The sequence below is a fragment of the Leguminivora glycinivorella genome, chromosome 1 (genome assembly GCF_023078275.1).
Source record: "Leguminivora glycinivorella isolate SPB_JAAS2020 chromosome 1, LegGlyc_1.1, whole genome shotgun sequence".
Lineage (NCBI taxonomy): Eukaryota > Metazoa > Arthropoda > Insecta > Lepidoptera > Tortricidae > Leguminivora > Leguminivora glycinivorella.
In genome coordinates this window covers 26000471-26025429 of record NC_062971.1, presented here as the reverse complement: position 1 = coordinate 26025429, position 24959 = coordinate 26000471, and the positions used below count along the sequence as shown (strand labels likewise).

The 24959-nt window shown below is 36.5% G+C and overlaps 1 protein-coding gene across 1 annotated transcript in view; it reads right to left on the bottom strand.

Annotated features, from left to right (window-relative positions):
* The window catches only part of LOC125226909 (polypeptide N-acetylgalactosaminyltransferase 2-like), a 128231-nt gene that overhangs the window by 30256 nt on the left and 73016 nt on the right, over window positions 1–24959 (bottom strand). The window contains 4 exon segments of the mRNA XM_048131090.1: window positions 8810–8997; window positions 11104–11171; window positions 11418–11516; window positions 21161–21387. Of these exon segments, the coding sequence (XP_047987047.1) occupies window positions 8810–8997; window positions 11104–11171; window positions 11418–11516; window positions 21161–21387 (582 nt within the window).

Here is a 24959-nt window from a genome sequence, read left to right as displayed (position 1 = left end):
AGCCGATAGCCTCATTGTACCTCGCGCAAAAGATATGGCGGAACAGGGACTCACGCGTATCATCAGATCTTCCGATACAGATGTCTTGGTATTTAAATAAAAACTACTGAAGTACGGGTGAAGGATAGACGTAAAGTCAGTGGCCAGATTCGGGTTTGGACCTAGCTTAGAGCCTCGAAAGGTCTTTGCCTCATGAAGAGGCCTCGAATGAGTTCAGGGTGGTAAACTCCACGCTTGCTCACTAAAATATATGTTAAGAACGGTCCCAATTTGGCATTAATCATGGGATCTATGGAGCTATAATAATTATATTGGGAAATTTCCAAGTCTTGTCTAGTATATTATCTTAATATTTCAAATGAGAATAACCTGCCAGAGTATAAATTATAAAATAGCCAACACTTTGGATCCTGAAAGACCGCTCTTCGTGGTTTTTACGCCTTTACGTCTGACACCGCTTCTGTTTTCAATACAAAAGGAAAAAATCATGTTCTAAAACATTGTTTGCACGCCCTGAAGTTATACCAGCTTTGATAGAAACATCGCAGTAACTACAAGGTCTTCCTGGAGGAATAATCGCCATGCTTGAAAAGTTCACCTGAACTTGTTGAGCAAGAAACTGTTTACCACCAAAAATAAATTAGTAACCAACATCGGCACCTTGCGCTCCGTGTCGTATAACAACGCCCCATATTCTGGATATTACTTCTGTGCCTATGCCATCACCCTGGGGTTGGAAGACGTACAATGATAGTTGGGTACTGCAGTGGTCTGAAAACAGGGAGATATGGTATGAATGGGTATACTTGGTCAATTGCGGTTGTGAAAAAGGCTGCGAAACAATACGCTGTACGTGTCGTGGGTCTACCCTGCGCAATGTAACATTTGCAAAGGCAGTTGCCGAAATAAAACTTATTTTGCAAAAATGATATTATAAATTATTATTTATTCATTATTTCCTTATATTTTGATATCATTTTGTATGACTTTTATCTTTCAGTATAACCTAGACGAGAAGCAAAAAATAAGTTTTGTATTAATATATTATGTTTCCGTAGCCCCCTACAGAAGTTGTCGGAGATTATAGAAGTGATACAAATGTTATGTGTACCTATTTAAGTTCTTTTACGTATTAAAATAAAAATTATGACCATCAAAGTTTACGAGGGTTATCTAAATATACCTAAACTCGGATAAAAAACTAATAATGTATATAAATACTAAAAACATTGATTCCGAACAGTAATATAGTAAATTGTGACCAAAATAAATAACCAGTCTTTCGTGTATAGCGGTACCAAACGATACGATGCATCACATCAAGTGCAAAGACGTCTTTCAAACCCGCGCGCTTCATTTGCAATGCGTATATTTCAAAAACTACTGAACGGATTTTAATGTTTTTTTGTTTTATTTTGCACATCATGATATTATCAGATTTTATTTCAATAAATAAAAATGTGACCATATCGTAGAAAAACTATTCGTAAATTTCGTGAGAATTTAAAAAAAAAAAATTCATATTTTTCTTATTATTCGGTCGCCATCTTTATTTTTTTAAATGATTTTAATTTTTATATGAATAAATGTTTTAATACAAACTGATAGCTACCCCAACCATTAAAATCGGTGCAGCCGTTATGTTTCCAAATTTTTTTACATCACGTGCAAAAACGTCTTTCAAATCCGCGCGCTCCATTTGAAATAGGTATAGTTCAAAAACTACTCAACGGATTTTCATGATTTTTATTTTATTATGTAGATAATATTATCAGGTTTAATTAATATTCTTGTAATCAATAACTTGAAATATTTAAAACATAATTCTCCAATATAAAATGTATAAAGCCATGAAATAATTTTCACTGTTTAGAAATCGCGTTTTGGCTCGTGTGTTGAGTAATCGATGGTGTATTAATGCCTTTACCTACGCTTTTATCGAGTGCCATTACAGCGAATTAAATAAACTGTTCTCCATTGTGAATTGACACAATTGATTTTATTGAGCACGTTCGGATTACACCTTTAACACTGAAATCATTATATATATTGAGTTCTAATGCTGTTGTATTAGGTTCCGAATTGTCTGATGAGTGTTAGTGCATTATCGATGTTTTGTTACCGGACATAGATCGATAAATTTTAAAGAGTGCCACCCTACGTGCAAAGACACGTTCGTCATTGTTAATTGTTAATGAAAATGAACGCATTGGCTGCTATGAGTATCATAAGAAGGATTTGAAATTTATTTTATTAAACTTGAGGAATAATAGTCCAATATTGGGAGCATCACCGGTAGAGGAGCACACTTTCGCGGTGTGGGTAGCACACTAAGTCAATATATATTGGGCAGAGGGCAGCGAATATGTTAAGAAAGCAGAGAGTAAAGGCCGGTTCACACGTATTAAGTTGTCAAGTAATTAACTAAATTTTAACTTAATTTTAAGCGACTTAAAGCGTGTAAACAATCAATTTAGTAATAAGTTACAAGTTAATATTTATCTTCGTAGTTAACAAATTAAAACTAAGTGTTTTTTCTCCAATTATGGACGGCAGTTCTCCAGTAATGGATCCCCCATTATGGACAGTGAAATAAGTTTGATATTTTGCTTTTAAAGCCAACTGATACTCAATGAGTCAATTTTATATACCCCAAATAAAATTAGTTTGGGTTATTTTAACGTAGGATAATTTCTTGTAAATTTTGGTTTCGTAAATTGTTCCTTGTCCATCATAGGAGGTACGCTGTTTTCCGGTTCCAGTTATGGACACTCGCAAAATAACACTATTTCTTTATATCTTTGGAGCAACAAACTAGTATGTTTTATACCTTATCTCATACTTAATGCAGTAAGTAAAACTCATTCAAGTTTACGCCGAGTATTATTTTTTAATTATTTATTTCATGAACTCAACTCTCTTAGCAACATTACTAAGAATTCGTCCTGATATTTTTTTCAGTAAGCTGATGACTTTTATCATGCCGCCAAATCCTTCAGAATTAACCGAATTAAATGAAACTTCAAAATTAATCACCTCTATGACTCTAGTTTTTGGTATTCCGTCAGTTTTTAGAAACTAATTTTAGATACTAATTTTTACGCATTTATGTTTTTTTGTCCATAATGGCATCACCTTCCATTATAGGGTATTTTACGTTAGAGTTAAAGAATAGAATAGAATTTTTATTGCTCTCATGTTGGTGTACAGATTTACACTAGGTACAATGGTTACATAGCAATATGATACCCTACAGGGTATTGCAATATGGTAGGTACCTACACATATATTAAAAAAGAAACAGGGCATCTTATAACTAAATAACTTAATCCTAAATATAATAATCCGGCATATTTCCTGTATGTAAGTAAAGTACCTTAATTTCAAAATTCTAGTGATGTAGATTGGCATTCCTTATTTAATAGTGTCTGGTAGGGATTACGCGAGGTTTCGGCCATCTCGTACGTAATCCGTCCGTGCTCGCTCTGCCGCGTCGACATTAGTTCGCGTTGCAACAGAGGTAATTGCTATCGTTTGGTTGTGCGGTTGTGGGATAACCCCGATGAAACGTTATAGAGATCATTTTGACATTAATAGATAAAATAACTGTTGTATGTGTCGACACCTTACATGACATGATGAATGCTTACATGACTATGCACTAAAAGAAATAAAATCGATATCATTGCTGTGTGTAATTTAGGTTGCTTGGTCAAGGCTGTGGAAATCTTCTAATTTAGGTACTTATTTACTAAACTTAGTAGATATGATATAGAGTTTATCATCATCTTGTATGTATTAATCTTGGTCTTACCACAGCTCCCATTTAATTAAGTTACTAAAAAAATTACGTGTACGTATCTACCTTTGCAGCGCGTTATCCATGCAAACATAACGTTATCCATGTAAACATAACATAAAAATCGCGTGATTTATTGAGTGTTAATAACATACTTATGTACCAAATGTATCCCTAATCTATTACAATATCGATTATGGTACGGTTGTTTAAAAAATAAACGCAACACAATTTAAATAGCTTGAATATAATCAAGATCCATCGAGACGGAAGTGACGAACCACTTGGATTCGACGGCGACCGACAGCGACAGGTGATTGAGGCAGCTTCACGACCTCTCGTGGAGTGCTCTCGACCTCCGGTGATACATGTTAATAATGATTATTTGCCCACCCACAGTAAGTATGTAGTTCGACAGATGCAGTTTATTGATAAGGTTCAGTGGGGCAAATCTCGATTGGGGGGCAAATATAACTGGTCCATTTTTTAGGGTTCCGTAGTCAACTAGGAACCCTTATAGTTCCGCCATGTCTGTCTGTCTGTCCGTCCGTCCGTCCGTCCGTCCGTCCTTCCGTCCTTCCGTCCGTCCGTCCGTCCGTCCGTCCGTCCGTCCGTCCGTCCGTCCGTCCGTCCGCGGATAATCTCAGTAACCGTTAGCACTATAAATCTGAAATTTGATACCAATATGTATATCAATCACGCCAACAAAGTGCAAAAATAAAAAATGGAAAGAAATGTTTTATTAGGGTACCCCCCCTACATGTAAAGTGGGGGCTGATATTTTTTTTCTTTCCAACCCCAACGTGTGATATATTGTTGGATAGGTATTTAAAAATGATTGGTTTACTAAGATCGTTTTTTGATAATATTAATATTCTCGGAAATAATCGCTCCTAAAGGAAAAAAAGTGCGTCCCCCCCCCCTCTAACTTAGTGTCCACCGGTTATAGAGTGTCCACCGGTAGGCGTGTTGAGTGGATAGAACTCAACATCATAGTGTAATAATGGAAAAAATGGATTAGTTATAATTGCCCCCCAGTCAAGATATGCCCCGCTGTACCTTATCTAAAATGTACCTATTTCTACTGTTCTATTATTTCTACGAAAGTTCTGTGCAATGCAAGGCAAACTCTGTTCGAGTATTTATTTTAAAATTGTATAGATAATTTCACTCAGCCAATAACCTTGTTCGTATAAAGAATCAAACAGCTCTTATAAAATATCTGCACGTCCTCGCAAATGCATTGTACCACAATCGAATATAAACAGTTCATGACGAGCTCAAAATTTCTAAAACTCTCCAAAATCTATTTCAAGTGAAATTCACAGTCGATCTTCCTTACAAACAAGCCAAAAGCAAATCAGCCCACGTAAACTAGTGTCGGTGACACGCGGCGAATATGTAAGGAGGTGAATAAGGGTAAAAATAAAACTGCAAGTGGTTCCGCAGCGGACGTCGGAGCCAGTCGCCGAGTCACGAGCCTTGACATTAGCATGCTGGGACGTGATCTAGTGCTCGCCGGTTTTGGGTTCCGTGAGATACACAACGGTTATAACCTTGTTCAGAAGTACGTTCTTCTAGTATATGGCTACAATACATACATATCCCATGAAGGGGTAGGCAGAGCACATGAAACAATCTACTCATATATTCTCTAGTTTGTTTAGCTTGTAGTTATAACAACCTACGTTGAATTCCGATCGGCAAAATATGAACTTCTTTACGAACATTTTATGATGATGTCATCACAGTTCTTGCTTTTAAATAATTATAGTTTTTATAATCTCAGACTTGGACTTGAATAGGAAGATTTAAAATTAAAAGGAGGACACAATAGAGATTTTCGCAATTTATTCCACAAGCAGGTACTTGTCTGTTTACAAGAGAGGCATGCGGAAAGACTCAGGTATCTAATAATGCTTTAAAAGTGTTTTATAAACATGATTGTTGACATATCGTTTGTTAATCGACGTTTTTAACTTCGACGATATAGAGACTACTATCTCGGATATTCAGATTATTTTTTGACGATATAATTTTCATCTAGATTTATTTATTATATTCGAGAGTCGGTCGGACGGAAGTCGGTTTGTCAAGACAAATTTTAGGTGGCATACAGGGTTTACTTTGAGTGCTATTGCTATAAAGTTGCATTGCGGTAGGAACTTACATAGGTACTTAAATATAATACGTTCCTATGGTGTCGAAACGCTAACCTAAATGTAATTATTGAGGTGAATGACCCGATTATAGACACAATACAATTATGACAATCAGTAACACTTACTTCGAGAGAATGGATTGCTCAATCTTTAATTAAAACTTTAGATTATGCTCCTTTCTTAAGAATTTTACTTGTAATTAAAAAAATATTTTTAAATACTCAGTAAATGAGGCGAGGCCTCTAGGCAAGGAAAACGAGAAATAAATAAAAAAAACTATAAGAAACAATTGCTCAGAAAATAAAAATATCAATGTTCTTACAGACCAGCAATATGAGTAGGATTATCACGATCTGTCAGATCTTCAGGCCCCGTAGCCGAATGGCATTTCTACGACGCGAAATGAAAACGAAACGCCGCGAAAGGTAGTCTGGCTCTGTCGCGCAAATACGCAAGAGCGATAGAGATAGATATCTACGAGCGTTTCGTTTCGTGAGCGTTTCGTGAGCGTTTGTGCATTCGGCTACGCACGCTAATCTGCTAACGCTTGATGTAAAGTAAATATGACGCTTCTTTTTAACACAATTGAGTAGGTAATTGATATACCGAACCCAACCCTAGTATCTGTCGCAGGCATCTTGCTGTAAACCTGCGACAAACTAGGCAGGGCCGCTCGACGAGTTTGAGTGACAACATTTAGCGACTACTCGAGAGACTGGATTCTTTTTAAAGCACTCCGCGTTTGCCATGAAAAAAGTTTCTACTTAAGTAGTTTTTAATTCTACGCTTATTGTAAATAAAGCAACATAGGATTGCAGTATTATTTTTCATACAACTGTTTTAACTTGTACATGGATAATAGCTATATAAAATAGTAAAGAAATGAGAAGAAGAAGGCAAATAAATGTTCTATCACTCAAATACAGTATAAATATGGGTAGCAAACTGTGGTTTCAACTCTTCAATATTTATGAAGGCATTTGTTTGTTACATAGGTACACATTGATGCTAGACAATAATAACGAGCAATCGACCGCCGCTATACCAACATATTCAACAACACAGGTGATAAAATCAACATACTCTACCTAATAGTGTGTAAGTATATTATAAACGTCCTACAGCATTAAAGTAGATTTCGTTAGAATCCATTAAAGCATGGTTATAAATCCCATATTGCATAACGACGGCACCGGCATAGTTAATAAGCTGTGGTTTGTTTGCGTATCTCGTTACCAGCTAATGGACCATTCATTGACAGAGAGATTGATGACCGAGCTACTTGACACGAGCGCGACGGGTGACTGTCATTTCTTCAATAGGTTAAGACAGGTCAGTTTTATAGGAACTTAAGCTAATAACTTGTAAAAATTAAGTTTAATAATGATATATCATGTTTCGTTTAGGTTGAAAATGCTGACAAAATAGGTAGTATGAGTAGGTTAGATTGTGATTAAAGTACACAGAGAATTTTAAGCAGGTAAAATGATTTAAGAAAGTGCCGAAATAGTTAGAACTCAGTGTAGTAGACGATACTGATTAAAGAATATAGTGTAAATTAGTACACACAGCAGCTCTGTACCTAACCTACATTTAATAGCATATAAATCATATGAGTATGACTATAGGTATAAACAAAATTGATGAAAATTGTGTATTGACCCCCTTGCACACAAGTTTGTATGGCAGGGTCTACTTTTCTCTGCAGCTGACTGTACCTGATGTGATGTACATTTTACATTAAGCTTAGCTACGTTCTTGGTTTGTAGGGTACCTATCTACAAAAGGAACCCTTTTGGTGTGACTCTGTCCGTCCGTCTGTCCGTCAGTAACATTCCGAAATTATTAGGAACGGTTATGAGCTTATGAGTTACAAATATGAACATTGTTAACCTTTACAAATTGAAAGTGTTATTTTTCAACATAATTGAAACTCTCGATGTTTAACCACGCTCGATTGCATTGTTCTAAGAGCCAACACCTCTCATTATTCGACACTATGAATAAGCACTTGATGTTTCTCAGCTCATAAACTTTTACCTTCTCACAAATATCACAATTGTGAAATGTGACAAGAAAAATAAGAAATATCCTACACGTATTAGACATACCTATAAAAACTGGCAGAGTTGTTCTGATTATTCACTTCAATAAAATTTAAGTGTATTAGCCTGTCTTATTTTCTAATATGTATTTACTTAAGTGCTCCATTGTACTAATATGCAGGTATCTATTGGCGCATTTGATCTAAGAAAATGAATAGGCTATACATATGTAGGTACATGTAACTACTTAACTATGTTTATTTCAGGGCAACGTCTGGGATCTGTTATTATAATTATTAACATATGTTAATGTAGTCTGATCTCTTTACCAACATTCGTGTACTTTGGTATAAATCCGATAGCTGGTATATCCTAATAGCGGGTAATGACCCTGTTTGTAAAGTCGATTGTAATGGATTCAAATCCTGGTAAAGACATAGGTGGCTTGAGCTTACCTTGGGACTTAACCTATGTAGGAATGTGGTATATTATACTAATTATACTTATAATTTATAAATTAGCCTATACACACCCACTGCACACACACTGCACACACACTGCAAGACACAGAGCTCTCATGCTTGAGACGTTTCAGGCTAACAGTCCTAACGCATGCATGCAATGGGAGTATACACGTACACCTTCATTTGTCAATGTGTGTATGTACATTTATACATAAAATTTTTGATACGCGTTATCTGCATCAGTCCCCATTGCTTTTGAAGATTAAGCGCACCTTGCGAAAAGCACGCAGTGTTGTGTCTGAGTCTCCCGCTATATACTTAGATTAAAATGTTAGGTACCTCTTTGATCCTCTGCAGCAGCGGCTCGAGCCAGTGCGCGTTGCACTCGACGTGGGAGTCGAGGAAGGTGAGCACGGGCGCGGTGGCCGCGTCGGCGCCGCGCACGCGCGAGCGCATCAGCCCCTCGCGCTTGCTGTTGCGGATCACGCGCACCTTGCGGATAGCACGCAGCGCGGCGCCGTCTTCCGCTGTATGGAATAAAACTTTCTTAGAAATTGGAACGCAAATAACATCTAACATAATATATATATATATATATATATATATATATATATATATATATATATATATATATATATATATATATATATATATATTATTGTCGCGCTTGAACCTTAAGGGTTGGTACGAGTAACTTTGCTTAGTAGAAAGTTGAAGAGCTTTCGAGACTGACCTCTACATATAATCGACATTTACAAGATTATGTTTAGAGTTGTATTGTAATTTAAACGTTGCGTTACTTAAATAATAATTAAACTTTAAAATATATGAAGATTTATGGCATCATGATGATGGTATGAGACACATATCATACGAAATTTCTGTTAAGTAAAGTTTAACCTGCCTTTTGTTAAAATGTAGTACCTATGTTTTACAGGCAAGTAACATGTTGGAGTGTGTTTTTTATTAGTCTATGGTGGAGCAGTAAAAATTAATTATTTTGGGTTACTGGTATAACGAATTGTATAATTTTTTAACATACTGACAAAGGTTATTTATTAACATGTTTAAAAAACGCGAAGATAGAATACGGAAATTATGCTGTTATTTTTTGCCACTTATTATTACTTCAGTGCACAACAGGTAGTTATGCAAGTTATGCAATAAATTTGGCTATCTGAATAAGTTATTTAATTACTACGGATTTTTAGTTATTTTTATAATTAAGTAATGAGAGTTCGTTATATAATTACAGTCAAGAAATGATTAAAAATAAAATTAAAAATACGAAAGAAAGATAGTTATGAATTATATGATTTATAGGCAATAAATATTAATTTATAATATTAAGATACATTTACGAATGACAGTAAGTCACGAAAAAATAATTATTAAAATTTCATTGTTCAATATAGGTACTTGCAGTCCTATATATTGTCATGTATATCACATGATAGGCAAAACCGTACAGAGACCACTGACGAATTTGAGTAAGGTGCATTGGAGTAATGCACCCTATTAATGACAATATAGTTTTCCATATTAAGACAATTGTACTGTTTTTCAATACGAGGTTAAAGTATTAAACGGATTTCCCATCAATAAAACAATAAAACCACTCGATCATAAACGGCGACCGCAAAAAAACTTCACACCTCCAACAAAGGCACATTTAACGTTGCTCAATAGTGAATGGTAGAAATAGGTCGAGGAATGGCTCTAGATCGTAGATAGTACGGGGTTGTGAGACTTGCGAGTACCGTCACGGCATACATGTGTGGCTGTTCTAGTTGTACATTTATTGGATTGGTTGCGTGCACTTTGACGAGTGGAGATTTTTTTATCACGAATATCACACGATCTCGAAAAGTTTGACACTGGCCACATGGCCCATCTTTATTAATAAGTTTTCTCATTTTTTTTGGTACTAACGAACATGGACACGTATATTATACGTATAACCTCATTCACACATACATTAATATGACAATTTGAAAGTGGAAAAGCTTAAGAACCCGGCCATTTTTGGCACCAGTATCCGTACTTACATACAACAAGGTGTCGCTGAAATAGTAAGTATATGCGGTATTGTGTTCTGATTAGAAAATAAGAAAATATTTTTTTGCGGAAATATTATTTTGCGGCCGTATGTAGAGACTTGGACGACCTGTCCCATAGAAAAAAGTATTATTCTATTCATGATAAAAAAATCCTATTTAGAAAGAATCTAAAGTAAATGCAATTGTGCCAGTTCGCTTGAATTCGTCTTGCTTTGTTGCGTTGAGGTATATGATTCCTCTTGCTAAGCCTATTACAGCAACAGAAGCAATGATCGCCTCGATATCAGAAAATTTATTATGTGGTAGTAGAATGAAAACGTTTCACACTGTATCGAAATAACTTGGTACATAAACAGGTAGTTGCGATTTAAAGTTATTGCAGTTACGAGTACAACACGATAGTTTAACATGCAAAGCTTGATTAATCCTTACCTTACAAGTTTAATTTTGTGACCAGGCGGTCTAGCACAGGTTGCATTCTGGCGAGCGATTCCATACATCTAACGCGACTTATAAAGTATAAAGTCGCGCGGGAGAGAGCAATTTATGCGAAATCGAATAAAGAATACTTACGAGTATCACTGAAGTCATCGACTAGAATTATTTCTTTGATGAGGTGTTCCGGACTTCTATTGAGGACACTGCAAAAGAAAAATAAATTATTTCGCTAAATAAGTTTGGTGCACCTACTTATACAAATAAATTGTCCTTAATTTTAGTAAGTTTATTCGCACCATCAGCAATCAGTTCTAGAAGCAAAGTGTGTCGACCACTAGCCACTACATAAGTCTGTTATCTCTCTGATATCAGGTAGTATTTAAAAAGATGTAAGTATTGTAAGTACCTAACTCAGAAAGAAATATCTAATGCCAATTATTATTACATACCTGACGATGGTACGCAGTAGCGTTGACCGAGCTTCGTTGTGGAAGGTGATGATGACGCTGGTCTGCGGGAGACCTTCGTCGTATTTTTTTAGCCGGCACCTGTTTAAAAAATATATTGTGGACTGTATACTTAATGTGGATGATGAAAACACGTTGTAAAAAGGCTTATTTTTAATTAATTAATTAAGTAAATAAACAATCAGATAGTTCGGTGACAATAAGCAGACTGATTAATAATGTCATATTTCAAAACAGTATAAAAAGTGACATAATTTCAAACGATTAAGACGCTACGGGAGCGAAAATGCTAAAATGGAAAAGGAGTCCCCCTTTCAATTTGGGAATTTCAGTTAAATATACTAGTGTTATTTAACTAGATTTATCGAAAAAAAAATGTCCATTAAGAACAACTCAGTTAAAAGATATTGCGAAAAAATCTTTAAAATCGAGGTTCCGCTCTCGACTATTTCCTCCTTCAAAACTTATTTAAACGGAACGACATTTTAGAATCTGAATAACAATGAAATAATCTGTGTCGGACCGTTTAGATTTTTTGGCTTATTGTTACCGATCTTGAGTATCACACCTTTTTTTGAGCCATATTGAAAAAGGCCGTTTTTAGAAATTTTTGATTGGCTCTAGCGTCTTTTATAATAAAAATAGCAAAAAAAAATCAAAACGGTCCGACACAGATAATAGTACATTACTACAGAGGCCGGGACAAATGGGGTTGCCGGCCGAAGACATATAGAGGATAGGTCTGAGGCGGGCAACCCCATTTCCTGCCGAGGTATGTATAGTGCTTTTCTCAAACATGGTATGAAATAAATAAAGTCTACTGAAAATAGTAACTTTGGATGGCTGTATCTCCTAAACGGTGCGTCGTAGCGCAAAAATAATCGAATTTTCGTTCCCCTTTAACACCCCGTATACGCCTATAAAAAAACAAAAAGTTAAAAAAAACCGGCCAAGTGCGAGTCGGACTCGCCCAACGAGGGTTCCGTACAAACTTTCAATGGTTAAAATAACCATACTACTCATACTCATATTCATTTATTCATTCAAGTCACAGAATATATGTATAATAGTACAAGTACAGAAGGCTCACTCCTTTGATGTTCACAAAATGACGCTATTCTAAATTCTTACCTACATTAATAAACGGACCGCACGCGAGCAGCCAACATTGAATTTTTCCCCTCACTAGCTCGGAAACACGTGTTTTGTCCTTTAATACCAGCGGGTAAAAACGCATTTTATCCACTAGTGCTTTAAAATTGATAAAAGTAGGTGAATCTAGTAGTAAAGATCATTTACCACCTGTGGAACTACTGGAAGCAGTGATAAAAGAAAATCTTGCAGTACAAAAGGCGGACTCATGCTTTAAGGCATTCTCTACTATGTTGATCTTTCTTTTATGCGGGGGGCTTCGCCCCCCGAGCCCTCCTTTATATGCTCTTGAGGGTCTCAAGAAAACCCTATCCCAACTTATTTTAAATACTACGTTGATCTTTCTTTTATGCGGGGGGCTTCGCCCTCGAGCCCCCCTTATTCATGCTCTTCAGGGTCACAAGAAAACCCTATCCCAACTTACTTTAAATACTACGTTGATGTTTATTTTATGCGGAGAGCTTCGCCCCCCGAGCCCCCCTTTATTTCCTCTTAAGGGTCTCAAGAAAACCCTATCCCAACTTATTTTAAATACTATGTTGATCTTTTTTTTGTGGGAGCTTCGCCCCCGAGCCCCTCTTTACTTGCTCTTAAGGGTCACAAGAAAACCCTATCCCAACTTATTTTAAATACTACGTTGATCTTTCTTTTTTGCGGGGGGCTTAGCCCCCCGAGCCCCCCCCCCCCCTTTATTTACTCTGAACGGTCACAAAAAAACCCTAACCCAACTTATTTTAAATACTACGTTGATCTTTCTTTTTTGCGGGGGGCTTCGCCCCCGAGCCCCCCCTTTATTTCCTCTGGAGGGTCACAAGAAAACCTTAACCCAACTTATTTTAAATACTACGTTGATCAATCTTTTTTGTGGGGGGCTTCGATCGCCCCTGAGCCCCCCTTTACTTGCTCTTAAGGGTCTCAAGAAAACCCTATCCCAACTTATTTTAAATACTACGTTGATCATTTTAGTAGTTCCAGTTCATATCTTCCGGGTCCATCATCAGACCTTGAAACCTAATCGTAGTCAAAGTTCATTACAAGACTTTTCTAAGAAACCCAAAAACTACTATGATATACGATGTTCTATCATGTAGTTCCAGTTCATATCTTCCGGCTCCATCATCAGACCTTGAAACCTAATCGTAGTCAAAGTTCATTACAAGACTTTTCTAAGAAACGCAAAAACAGCTATGATACGATGTTACATCATGTAGTTCCAGTTCATATCTTCCGGCTTCATCATCAGACCTTGAAACCTTATCGTAGACAAAGTTCATTTCAAGACTTTTCTAAGAAACCCAAAAACTGCTATGATACGATGTTCCATCATGTAGTTCCAGTTCATATCTTCCGGCTCCATCATCAGACCTTGAAACCTAATCGTAGTCAAAGTTCATTACAAGACTTTTCTAAGAAACCCAAAAACAGCTATGATACGATGTTCCATCATGTAGTTCCAGTTCATATCTTCCGGCTCCATCATCAGATCAGTTCAACAGTACCATATTATTGTACTGTCATCAGAACTACATACAGCTGCCAATTATCATTACGCTACGATCCTTGGAAGATGGTTAAATTAGCCTCCGTAGATTCCATTACATAGTTAGTTACATACACGACGACCTAATAAAAGCGTGTTAATATTAATATTAGCGCCATCTAGCTGAGCCCTTCTTCTGTGTGGTACTGAGGTAAGTACGTTTTATTCTTAGACTTTATCTGTCTATACGGAGTTATATATGTCTTTGACTAGAAGTATAGGTACTCTAATGAGTATTATTGTATTTAGCGCCGTCTCTCGGCAAAATTTACTAAGTAATTTACGCGACTTGAGACTTGTGCGAACCTTTAGGCATGGAAAGTCACATGAAAAGTTGTCGAAACTAATAATAGATGGCGCTGCATTTAAATTTCTTGACTGATAACTCTAATACTAAATTGAATATACTCTAAGGTAGAGTAGAGTCTAATACCTCCGCTTTACAAAAGACCGCAATCAAGTAGCACTAGACTTTACTCATTGTTGTGTTCCTGCCGGTGAGTAAGGCAGCCAGAGCTCAACGAGGGTGCGGTACTCCTTCCTTCCTTCCCCCTCCTTCCTTCGGTCCTTTCGGACCGTCGGGAGTCGTCGGCACCCAGGCCCCTTCTAAGTACAGGTTTGTACAAGTTTCTAATGAGTCGAGTCGGCAACGCACATGTGCCACTCCTTGAGTGGCAGGCGTCCATATGTAACAGTCACCGCTTTCCATCAGGCGGACCGTATGCATGTTTGCCACCTACGTGGTACAAAAAAAAATCTCGACGAATTCACCTTAAACATTAAAAACTAAATCAAAATCGATTGATTCGTTCGGGAGCTATGATGCCAGACAGACATGTCAAGCGTCAAACCTATTATTATTATAATACTTTTGCGTTGGTGGTTAAAAACAAGAAACCTCCTTCAAAACTATAATAAAACACAACTTTCTATGAAAATCGGTAAAGTGCGAGTCGGATTTCGACATTTCCATACAAAAAGGTCATGAGCGCCTGACGACATGTGATGGCAACGTGTACACTAGATTTGTACTTTAAAGATTTTGCGTATATTTTGGAAACTATAAGAGATAGAGCAAATAGACTTCAGATTTTGGTTGTCGGTGGCACAATTTTTTTGTTTTCGTATATATACACCATTTTTTGGACCTATTAGGGCAATATTATAGTCAGTGCAGTTCTAAACAGTCGTAAGCGCCTCTTTTTTAGTAGGAACTTAAGTCATTTTGGCAAATGCTTAAAATTTTTAACAATTTCTAAACAGAAATGAATTTCTTTCTACCTGTCCATGGCGCTCACAAAATTTCAAAACATTTAGTAAGTACTTGCAGCGGCAGTGAGTGAAAAATCTCAATTTGAGTTTTTTCTGTAATTCAAAAACAGACAAAAAATCCTATAAGGGTTTTTTTGTATGAAAACGAACCCAAAATCGAAAAATATTGTCTAGGCACCCAAAATCAAATATTGTCTAGGGCCCGTACCAGTTGCAGTCGGCACGTCTATAAAGCCCCTTATAGTTTTTTTTAATTGGCTAAATACCTGGATGTTATGTCACAATTATCTGTGTTTGGAAATTAAAAAATAAGACTTTGCCGGCCTTGGCCTGCAAGGTTTGTATGAAATTCCATTATCTATCAATCGTCCTAGCCGCACCTGCAACGTCATACTTCGCTGCCAATTATAAGGCACATAACATCAATATTTCATACCATGTTTGAGAAAAAATAATAATAATCTGTGTTGAAAAAATCATTACTCTATCTTCAAAAACCTGGGAGGAAATAATCGAGAGCGTTTGTATGGAGAATTGACCTGTATCGTATCGTCTTAAGGATGTCGCGCACCAGCCAGTCGTCAACAGAAAACATAATATTCTTCCGACCAGCCGCCGATTTTGACTTTCGAACGCATGATCTTTGTCACTCGAAAATCTGTGGAAACTAGTAAAATGCTAATTTTGAAGTCCCTTTCGTACTACATAGGTAGGTACTTACTTTTGTCGGAACATAACAACAGATAACATGACAAGTATCGTGACAAATAATAATCAACCGATCGTCTATTATACCATCCTATATACATACCCAATATCCAGTTGCATCAACCACATTTGACAGACACATCATCGTCACGCAGCAGACGTCTATGGAATTTCCCATACAATAAAATTTAACGAACGCTTTAACGGTGACAGACGGTTTGATGCAACCGGCCCTTATTATTAATTTTATTTTACAACAGGAAGGCCTGATAACTAGGTTAATTGTTTAAATATCATTGGTATCATCGTACACAAAAGCAAAAACAAAGGACGATTAAACAATCAAAACAATGTGAATGATGGTACGAACTTTTAACTGTCGCATTATGCGTCGCGCAGATTAAAAACTGCTGAACTTGAATCGTTTTGAAGCAGATCAGCTTACGAGCCGAATCGGTAAGAACATTTAATTTCTTAATTAAGTAGCAATGAATGTTTTGAAATGTACCTTCATATATCGTGACTATTTAATTACAAGATAAGCAGGTACTTTATATAAAACGTTTAAAAATGTAAGACAGAGGGCGTCCTCAAATTCGTGCCAGTAAAATACATTCACAATCTTCAATTTAATTACAAAGTAATTATATATACTCAAATCGTTATTGGTTATTGCTACATAAACAACCATTTTAACCACATTGCTGCCTTTATAGGTTCCTCATTACCATTTTAGGGTCACTACGCTCCTGACCTTTGACACGGGACCTTGTGCTCTTTTATTTTATGCTTATGAACTACAAAATCAAGAATGTTAAGAAGGGGAATCAATAATTGTTAATATTATATACAACTATTGAATATTTTGTTAATACAATATATGAAAAAAAATTCCGAACCTGTGAAAAACAGTAAGACTGTAAAATGCAGTTATTTATGTAGGCAGCTAAGGCGAGAAATTAAAATAGCTACATAACATATAAATGTGAGTGTGTTTAATAAAACGTCCCACATTGTCGGTTACCATTGAGGCGAGATGCACTTGTAAATTATATGAATTACCTAACTGACAAAGCGGCTTAATAGCAATCGACAAAGTGGGACGTTTTCCCGTGCACACTCACAAATTTAGATGTTTTATAACAGCTTAATTGCTCATTGCTCGTAGTAAACTTTGCCGGAAACTATGTACACTTTGTCTTTAACAAACTGAGTATGTTAAGCTTACGTTTACAAGTTGCTCACGACTATTGCGAGTTCTATGTGAGAATTGGTGCTCGAACAGTTCTCTCTAAGGTAAAGGTAGAAATGGACGAACTTCTGAAATACAACAAGAGTGGTTAACTTAGTTTGCATGTAGGTATTTATGTGGGTACCACCATTGCATTTAAGTCTTCGAATTTCAATTAAAATCATTAGAAGAGGTGATTTTAAGCAATAATTAATTGATATGGAAAATAAACCGTTTCAGAGTCATGATTATTTTGAAACGATATATGAATGAAAATTTCCATTTCCAGCATTAACCATCGCGTGCGCAGACTTCTGGCCGAAAGGTGTGGTATTTCGCTGTTACGTCGTCGCTCAAATTTAATGTTTAATTTGTATTATTTATCGTTGTGTCTTGTTTTGTATTTTGTAGTTTCAAAGTGCCGTAATCACCATGCTGTGTTACTTTTTGATTAATAAATAAATGAATAAAATAATAATAACACAAATACTTTTTTAATGAAGTACTTGTTATAATAATCTACTTATGTGTGTACGAAGTAATTTCGTAATCCACATAAAAATCACCATTATTTTCATCATATCAAGATTACAATTTTGAAATTACCCCAAAATTATCCCAATGCACCTTAATCAATATTCATCATATTTTTAAAGTGTTTATATAAAGGTACAAACTGTGTTAACCGTTAAAAACCATCACTGACAATATACTGTTGTCATATTGATGAAGTGGCACTGAAACTTGAGTAGTTTCATTTAGCCTACCCCATTATCCATTAATATACCTATTTAGGTTGATGTATGTAAAGGGCAAATAAATGTTAAAATAGTAAATGTATCTAATTTTAGAGTATACATATATAGGTAGGTACATTAATATTTATGTATAAATGAATTATGATATTCTCCAGAAGATCCCGGTTTTTGTCTTATACATATATATTACATTCTTGACAGTCGATATCCTTGACGTAAATATTGCGTGCGTAGGAAGACCCCGGCATTGTTTACAATACGTGATATGGAGTCACTTTCCCGAATTTAGCTCTAGATATCAGTACGTATCAAATATAAACCTACACAATTGTCCACAATAAACAAAATAACGCCACTTTTAGCGATTTGGAACAATTTATGTAGGTCATAACGTAGTATTTTTTTTAGTAGGTATATAGTGCTATTTTTCCGCACGAATGCGCAAAATAGTACTTTACTTGCCTATGCCGAAACTTTAAAGGACTTTAATGTATGTACTTACTGTAACTGTACAACGTTGTACGATAGACGCGCGAAGAAGCAATTAATTCATCGATTTAAAACATTCCTATTAAATGTTCTTCAATGTGACCGGTGGTTTATCTAAAATGTGCTACATTTTCAAATTATGAACTTTAAGTTTAAAAAAGTTCGGAATCGGGCAATGAATGACATTAAAATTTTGTCTTATTTGGGGCTTCTCACAGACGAAAAGCTGAAGGTAATGTCGCAGTTCAGTATCATATTAACAGTCTAACCGCGGCTAATAAATATAAATGCGTAGATAATAGAAACGGCGGGGCTCGCCCGAGGCGGTTAGAGGTCGCATACCTACTGCTAAACATTCACTTACCTGCCTCAACTCATGCCTGGCATAACTTGGCATTTGAATTTATAGCAGTCCTACGTAATGAGGGATCAGACTTGGCCCATTAGTGGCGAAGATGTTAGCGCGTTTTGTGAAAAGGGCCTTGCAATCTGCGGTCGCAGGCAAGCCCGCAATCTTAAGGGCGTGCTATGAGACATCTTGAACCGGGAAGCCTGAGGTCGGCCCATCGATAGATAATAAATATTCTGGCTTTCGCTGTGACTAACAGACAGGAAGTGTAGTAGAAATCATCAGAGCCTAAATTTAAGAAATAAGAAATTTACGAATTAAACTGATCTAGTTAGAAAATACCTAATTTATTTCCGATAGATACCTAAAAAAAAGAAACTCTTACCCCCTTATTCATAATCGTACTTTAAAGTTATCAAGCCTATAAAGTTCGTTTGTCCTTTTCTATCACGAACTTTATCGGCTTGATAACTTTAGAGTACCTTTATGAATAAATAAGGGGGTTAGTATTTAAGTAACATTTGCTTGTGATGTGCGCTAAAAACGCCAATGTGATGCCAATATGAATTAGTTCTGAATCCAAAATTAGAAGTTCATTGAAGGAAAATAAGAAATTTTGAAAACTCTGTTGTGATTTGTGACTCTGTTTGCATAAAATATTTTGTGATCTTCTTATGGAAATAAGAAATTATACAATTTTCTCTTATTTCCTTTTCAAGATTTAGATTTTTCCGGCTGAAAATACCAACAAACAAAGAAATAACTTCAAACTGTATGGCATTTTGCCATGAACGGAAATTGAGCCCAGACAGGGTCCTTGTATTTTGTAGTCGCTGTGTGAAACCACTGTTCGCACTTGGTTCGCAGCCAAAGCTTTCCATATGGGTGGTGGTAATAAGTAATACGTAGGTAGGTTCGCTCATGCAAGGAAAAAATATACAACGTCGCGTGATAACATATTCTACATGACCAGACAGAACCATAAAAAAGAAAAGAAGAGCCAACACACAATAAAAATTTGCGTACTTTATCGTGTAATACATTTCTAATTACCGCTAATTATGTTTATAGCAATATAAGTACCGACTATATATCTACCAGTCAGGAAACCAAACGATATAAACCTGTGTGTTTTCAACCTCAACTTACGATTAGACTTATATTGACCGGGATATAGACCGTGATTACCTTTTTGATTTTTGTCGAGCTCCCGATATTTCGACGCAGTTGCATGCATCATGATCACGGAAAACTGACGAAGGCGGGTGGATGTTAAAGTTGTATAGACAGCGCGCGATCTACCCTCCTTCGCGCGCGTCGGCTGCGTTCACTTTCAGCGTTACCACTGGTCGCGTTCACACTCGATGGTCTGTCCAAACACACTACACTCACAGTGTCACTACGTTTGTTCAATTCTGACTTCACCGGTTTTTTACACAAACAAATCACTTGATTCCATACATTAGATAGTTTGAAGTCATCCTCACGATTGAAATTTTTATATTTGTGAATCTCAATGGCTTCTCTTACCAATCTCGGTATGTAGTGGCGTTCCGTCGAAATTACCTTAGGACTATGCAACTCGATCCAATGATTGAAAATAACCGTGAATCATTCAAAACTCTTAACTTACGATTAATTTCGTGGCGAGCACTGATCACGCTATTGATCGATATATCGTACTTAGGTGCTTTAGGAATTGAAATTCTCTTAAGTATCTAAATAGCTTATTTTGTCAAACATAAGGTAGATCACAGTAGTATACCTACTTAATGCTGTAAGTTTCGACACAGTCAAAAAATTGAGCAGTTATTTATCGAAACCGAACCTAAACATTTGTTCAACAAACTTACATAGCCCTTTCAAAACGAAAATACTTATATACCTACAATATCCTCGTATCAAGCAAGGCCCTATTGCTGGGCAGGTCATCGGAAGCGGTTCCGTATATATGGGTCGGAGTTTCTTGAGTCTTCCGCTATGTAGCTTCCCGCGTGGAAGTAGGTGTTTACCAAACTTACATAGTTAGCATTCCTTGTGTCAGGCACGGCTCTGTTGCTGGGTAACGCATCGGAGGCTGCCTGGTTGAAGCGATTCCGCACATACGGGTCAGAGTCCTTTGAGTTCCCCGCCGCATACCCCCCTCGTCGAAGTACCGCCCTGTGCTGGTGTAAGGCTCATCAGCCGATAACCGTTACCTAGAAGTTAGTTTACCAAACAACTTACATTGCGTTCCTTGTGTCAGGCACGGCTCTGTTGCTGGGCAACGCATCGGAGGCTGCCTGGTTGAAGCGGTTCCGTACATATGGGTCGGAGTCCTTAGAGCCCCCCGCCACATACCCCCCCTCGTCGAAGTACCGCCCTGTGCTGGTGTACGGCTCATCAGCTGATGGACTGCTTTCTGTTTCTTCGATGTTCGTTTGTTTTATTAGCCGTAGGGCTATATTTTCTTCCTGTAACAATGAAATGTCGGTTAGACATGCGATCGTTATATTCGTTGTTCAGTTTTAGGGACATATTTTTTAGTAGATACCGTGAAGAAAGTGTGCATGTGACAAATACTGATGATACTGAATGCTGATCCAATCACTTCTTAAACTCCAAGTTGTAGTTATGGATACTCCTGTAAATGAAGTATTTAGGTACTCTTGTTTAGTCATTATGAAAGCCGTATATTTTCTCTTTTATATTGCTGAAATTTAAGCACGATGAAGACAACACCGCCATCCCATTATCAAAAATTTAGCGCTTAATAACTTATTCATTTCACGTTTAGCGCAGAAATGCGTAGGCTCAGCAGAAGGTACATTCCTTGAATTTATGAACCACTCCGTTCTTCTACATAATTAAGTAGCTGTATGCTATGGACGGTGTTGAATACTTTAGACGTATCAACGGTATGGAACCGTAACGGTTACCCACTGTGCGTGGTTCTGACAGCAAATATGTTCCTCTAAATAAATGAGTATTATAGGACATTATTACACAGATTGACTGAGCCCTACGGTAAGCTCAAGAAGGCTTGTGTTGTGAGTTCTCAGACAACGATATATACCTATAATACTAGCTTTTGCCCGCGGCTTCGCACGCGTTAGAAAGAGACAAAAGTAGCCTATGTCACTCTCTATCCCTTCAACTATCTCCACTTAAAAAAACACGTAAAATTTAACGTTACATGAATGAGGAAATATATGTTACTATAGCAAGAATAACTCACGCAACAGAGATCATGACTAGGAAATGTTAAATTCCTTGTTTAATTTTTTCTTGTTTACGGAGTTGTATTATTGAGTACTCGTACCAGCAACTTCAAGACCTAATCAATAACTGATATTTAAAGTAGCTTGGTAGTCTTAAGTTCATGGTTATGCATTCATTGCTTTATTTGTTATACCGTGTAACAAAAAATGAAATTATAAATTAAATTGGCAGGTGTAAATAATATACCTAATTTTATTCGTAAATTTTATCTGATTGCGGATTGGCTAATCACAATTGTTTTTTGAGTGATGAACTGTTTTTCTTACTAAGTATTTCCGCAAAGTAACCTTATTTGTAACGACTACTACCTGTAACGGCCGATCCGATAAATAACGAAAAAATATATGTGGCGTAAAATTTCATCAAATAATAACTTGCGCAAGAGTGGTTTATGGGCCGAACTGCCATGTAAGTGTCAAGGTTAGTTACCCTTTGCATTGCACGTCCAAGCACGGTCTCGCTCCGTTGCCGCGGCTCAAGACCCATAACAAAACAATAATCACTCACTTTATAACTCGGTTATAGCTATATTGGCGCCGCCAGTGAGAAATAAGCCTGCGATACACATGTGTGTGCTTACGAAATACTTGCATGCCAGTCCATTTGCCAGTAATTTTGTACGCGACTGGCATGCCAGTTGTGCAAGCTAGCAGGCATGTTGTATCGCAGGCCTCACTGCAACGCCAACAGTAATAAATCAATACTTGAGTAATACTTACACAAATTAAGTTATCTTAAAATGATTTTTTTAACACGCTTTTATTTTAAAAACAACAGGTTGTCAGAAGGCGCTATGAGTCCCTAAGGAATTACATAATATAATATAGGTAAGATACAATTCTTGACCCGGAAGGCTGAGCGGTTTTAGGCATCTTCCGTTACCTATAGCAGATGGCGCTGGTTGAAGAAACCTTGGTCACAATTTCGCACACAAATTCTTGGCAATTCAGTCAAAAATTGTAGAGAGCTCAGATGCATGTTTTTAGGGTTCCGTACCAAAAAGGTACAACAGGAACCCTTATGGTGCGACTCTGTCCGTCTGTCTGTCCGTCTGTCACATTGTTAAATATCTCGAGAATTACTTATGCTATCGATATGAAACTTGGAATAGTTATAAACATTGTGAACCTCTACAAGTTGAAAAATTTTTTTTTTAATTAATTAATATAAATGATAGAAAATGGCCAAAATGAAAGGGGGCAAACTGAAAATTTCAAGTAACTAGGTCAAGTGGGGTATCGTTAGAAAGAGCTCAAACTGTACATATCAAAACAATTTTTTATATTTTTTTGATTTTGGAAAAAAAATGTTTTTTGAAGGAAAATGTAAAAAAAAATACCGTTCCCCCCCTTATCTCCGAAGTTTACCAACATAAACTTATGAAATTTTCACCAAACATGGCTATTATAATGAACATTACAGGAAAAATAAAATCGTACACGTATCTTAAAAACTTTTTTTTTATTTATAAAAAACCTTTCAGATTTACATTTTCAATTTCAACACCCTTGCGGGTGTTTACTGTACCTGTATTTTTTAACACAATAACAATGAAATTACCTGCTTTCAAATAGAGGAAAAATGGTTAAAATCGGTTCACGCAATAAACAATTATTCCATAAAAATCATCCTCCATACTAGCTCGCGCGCATTAGTTTACTCAATTTGCCGATAGATGTCGCTGTACGTTGAACGCTCATTTCCTACATCGCGTTTTTCCTGATATAATGAGGTCGGTTCAGGAGCGTCCTTGCGACATGTCGTAAGTCGTAAACTATTGAAGTCGAATAGTCTTGATTTTATTTGGACGTTGTCTAACAATAAAATTGTATATTAAAATATTACTTGTTATGTGGGAAATTGAGTCTTGAGGGATTTAGTCAAATCTGTAGAGTTCTATGAATAACATTTTGATGATTCAACTATTGAAAGTTTGTACGGAACCCTCGGTGAGCGAGTCCGACTCGCACTTGACCGGTTTTTTGTTATGAAATTGACATAAAATAATTATTTTACGTCTTGAACAATTTTTTTTTTTTTTATTATTAGAACCGCTCTCCAACAAATATATATTTTTACGTATTTTATCAGAAGTGTCTATGTGACCCTGACACAGCGTGCTATGCTAAAACTATTCCATATGTTAATGAAATGGAATAAATCGCCAGAGTATAAAATATGTGTATATCGTAACACTTATAGATAAAAACATTGTGCAAGGTGGAAATGAAGGTAAAACTATTTTGTTGTGATATTCAGAGAGTTGGTGAAATACCTATATAAATAAAGGCTGTTGCCGAAATTGAATTGGTTTTCTTTCCTGTACGATCGTTCATTTATGTAATCTGGTGATAATGTTATGTACCGATTTACTTGGTTTTCTTAATTAGTTCCTGCACGCAATATTGTTGATGTCGAGAGTGAGCACTTCCATTTATATAATAAACTCCACCTAATATTTTAATCACAAAAAGGACTGCTTTCGTAATTATACTACTAATTCCATATCCTATCTGGGCATTTTCAGAATTTGGGTCCCCCAAAGCAAAAGTTGTTGACAAAAATTTACTTGCTGTCAGTTTTGTGACGACGATCAAGAGCCCAGGCCCGCCAGACCTTCCTCAACTTCTCAAGGATGAAACTTAGGGACAATGTAGAGTTCACATCGGCGTTTAATGTGTGCATATTTTCTAGTTCGGCCCATCGGCCAATTTTTTGCTATCAAGTGATGAAGTTGAAAAAAAAAAGTGCTTACTTTCCTTAA